Source organism: Clupea harengus, chromosome 14 (genome assembly GCF_900700415.2).
Source record: "Clupea harengus chromosome 14, Ch_v2.0.2, whole genome shotgun sequence".
NCBI lineage: Eukaryota > Metazoa > Chordata > Actinopteri > Clupeiformes > Clupeidae > Clupea > Clupea harengus.
Window position 1 is genome coordinate 1,934,041 of NC_045165.1, and position 2,500 is coordinate 1,936,540.

At 47.2% G+C, this 2,500-nt stretch overlaps 1 protein-coding gene across 1 annotated transcript in view; it reads right to left on the reverse strand.

Annotated features, from left to right (window-relative positions):
* greb1 (growth regulating estrogen receptor binding 1) overlaps positions 1-2,500 on the reverse strand; it is a 34,558-nt gene that overhangs the window by 29,042 nt on the left and 3,016 nt on the right. Inside the window, exons 3-4 of the mRNA XM_031580814.2 lie at positions 2,006-2,131; positions 732-851 (exon numbers count right to left, since the gene is read on the reverse strand). Of these exons, the coding sequence (XP_031436674.2) occupies positions 732-851; positions 2,006-2,131 (246 nt within the window). The remainder of the gene's footprint in view (positions 1-731; positions 852-2,005; positions 2,132-2,500) is intronic.

The window sequence follows — 2,500 nt, forward strand, 5'->3', positions numbered from 1 at the left end:
CCCACTTCAGCGTAGCCCAAGAACATTGCATACTGAGTCTAAGTGAAGAAGTCGCTGGAAGAGAACAGGCCATGAGTTATTTAAAGGTAGTCTTATCAGTGTTACTCAGACCCAGTTGTGGCTCGGAAACATTCAGTGTTGCTCAAGTCTGTGTGTGTGTGTGTCTACGTGTGTGTGTGTGTGTGTGTGTGAGTGTGTGTGTGTGCGTGTGTGTGTGTGTGTGTGTGTGTGTTGCTCTGAAACATTCAATGTTGCTCAAGTCTGTGTGTGTGTGTGTGTGTGTGTGTGTTGCTCTGAAACATTCAGTGTTGCTCAAGTCTGTGTGTGTGTGTGTCTGCGTGTGTGTGTGTGTGTGTGTGTGTGAGTGTGTGTGTGTGTGTGTGTGTGTGTGTGCGCGTGTGTGTGTGTGTGTGTGTGCGTGTGTGTGTGTGTGTTGCTCTGAAACATTCAATGTTGCTCAAGTCTGTGTGTGTGTGTTTGTGTGTGTGTGTGTGTGCGTGTGTCTGCGAGTGTGTGTGTGTGCGAGTGTGTGTGTGTGTGTGTGTGTGTGTGTGTGTGTGTCTGTGTGTGTCTGTGTCTGTGTGTGTCTGTGTGTGTGTGTGTGTGTGTGTGTTGCTCTGAAACATTCAGTGTTGCTCAAGCAGCTCCCTGTCCTCCCCTCACGCTTTCCGTCGTGTGATTAGTTTCAAAAACATGTTTGTGTCCTCTGTCCTGGCCGTGCCGTGCCGTACCTGATCGGGTGCCGTTGGCGGCGGTGGAGATGGCCTTGGCGGTGGCGTCGGCGGTCGATGAAGACTCAGGTGACCACCCCTTATGCCTCTTCTTAGGGGGGCCTGCGTTTGTGATCGTACCTGAGGGGGGATGGGGGGGGGGGAACACTCAGATTAACTAATTATAATATATAAATAGCATGCCTGAGGGAGAGGAAATACCCTGATTAACTGATTATAATATAAACAGAAGATATCAGGTCAAAGGTTACATGAGGATGATGATGATGTTAAAACTTCAGTCTTTCAATTCCGTGTGATTAGTGTATAATATAAGGTGAATTTAAATAGGGGAAAAAAAAAAAAAGTGATTTCCATTGTGATTCCTGACGTTGCTTTGTAGCACGTTAACCAGGATGTCAGTTGATTGCCCCACTGGTCTGTTCATATGCAAGGGGCTCTCTATGTGTTAAGACCCTCGTGAAAAGCCAAGTGTCAGGAAGGAAGCCTGGGTCTTTACAAGCAGACAGAGAGAGAGAGAGAGAGAGAGAGAGAGAGAGAAGGGGAGAGAGGGGGGGGGGGGGGGGGGGGGGGCGAGTGCTAGGGCCGTTTTACGGCCCCCGCTTTATGTGGGCGGTGGACAGGCAGAGAGGGGGCAGAAAGGGAGAGGGCAGACCTTTACTGCCCTGAGAGTAGTCTAATGACGGACGGGGGGGAGGACAAAGGAGCCGGCAGAGGAATAAGAAGAAGAAGAAGAATCCAGCTCTTCCTAAAGCAGTTAACAGTTTTAAATAGGGAGGGGGGGGCAGGGGGTCTGTTTCAGGGAGGTGTGAAGTGTGTTTGAAAGGAGGCTGACTGTGTGTGTGTGTGTGTGTGTGTGTGTCTGTGTGTGCAGGATGGATGAGTGTACCCACATACCTGCTTATGTTTGTCTGTGTTTGGGTGTTGAAGCCCTGCTTGTTTATGTGGAAGTTGTTTGTGTGTGAAGGTAAGTAGAGAAGGTCTGTGTATTTGTGTCTGTGTGCGTGCCCTCATGTCAATGTGCATTTGGTGTGTGTGTGTGTTTGTTTGTGTGTATGCGCCTGCTCTCATGTCAATGTGCATTTGCGTGCGTGTGTCTGTGTGTTTGTTAGTGTGTGTGTGTGTTTGTTTGTGTGTGTGTGTGTTTGTGTGTGTGTGTGTTTGTTTGTGTGTGTGAGTGTGTGTGTGTGTGTGTGTGTGCTCTCCAGAAGCTCCTCTAAAAGCCCTATCAATAAAACAGCAGCAGTATTGATGCCATGGTGGCATGGGGTTACCTATTACAGACGGTCTGCCGTGTGGCGCCACACCAGGCTGCTGCAAAGGCTGCTGGGCCGGCGGGCAGTGACTCCCGTTGGTCAGAATATGGGGGTTCTCTGGCACATGCAGTGGGGCGACCGGATCTGGAAAACAAAGAGTAACAGTAAGTAAACAACATCATACATTTTTATAACAGAACCGCCTTTTCAAGCCCCACCTGTCCCTCATCGCTCCGATAAAATGGTAGGCCAAGCTTAAAATTGTCAAATTTATTGAAATAACGATAAGTTCTAAATCTTAATCAATAAAAAAATAACATCAGTTCAAAAATAGAGAAATTCAATTACAAATAACATCAGTTGAGAAATAGAGAAAATAAAAGTGCAATGGTGTCAGTTCAAAAAATAAAGAAAAAGGGCCTACTATCCAATTGTGTTATCAATGGTAGGCCAAGCTTAAAATATCACTTGTATGTCGCTTTGGATAAAAGTGTCTGCTAAATGACTAAATGT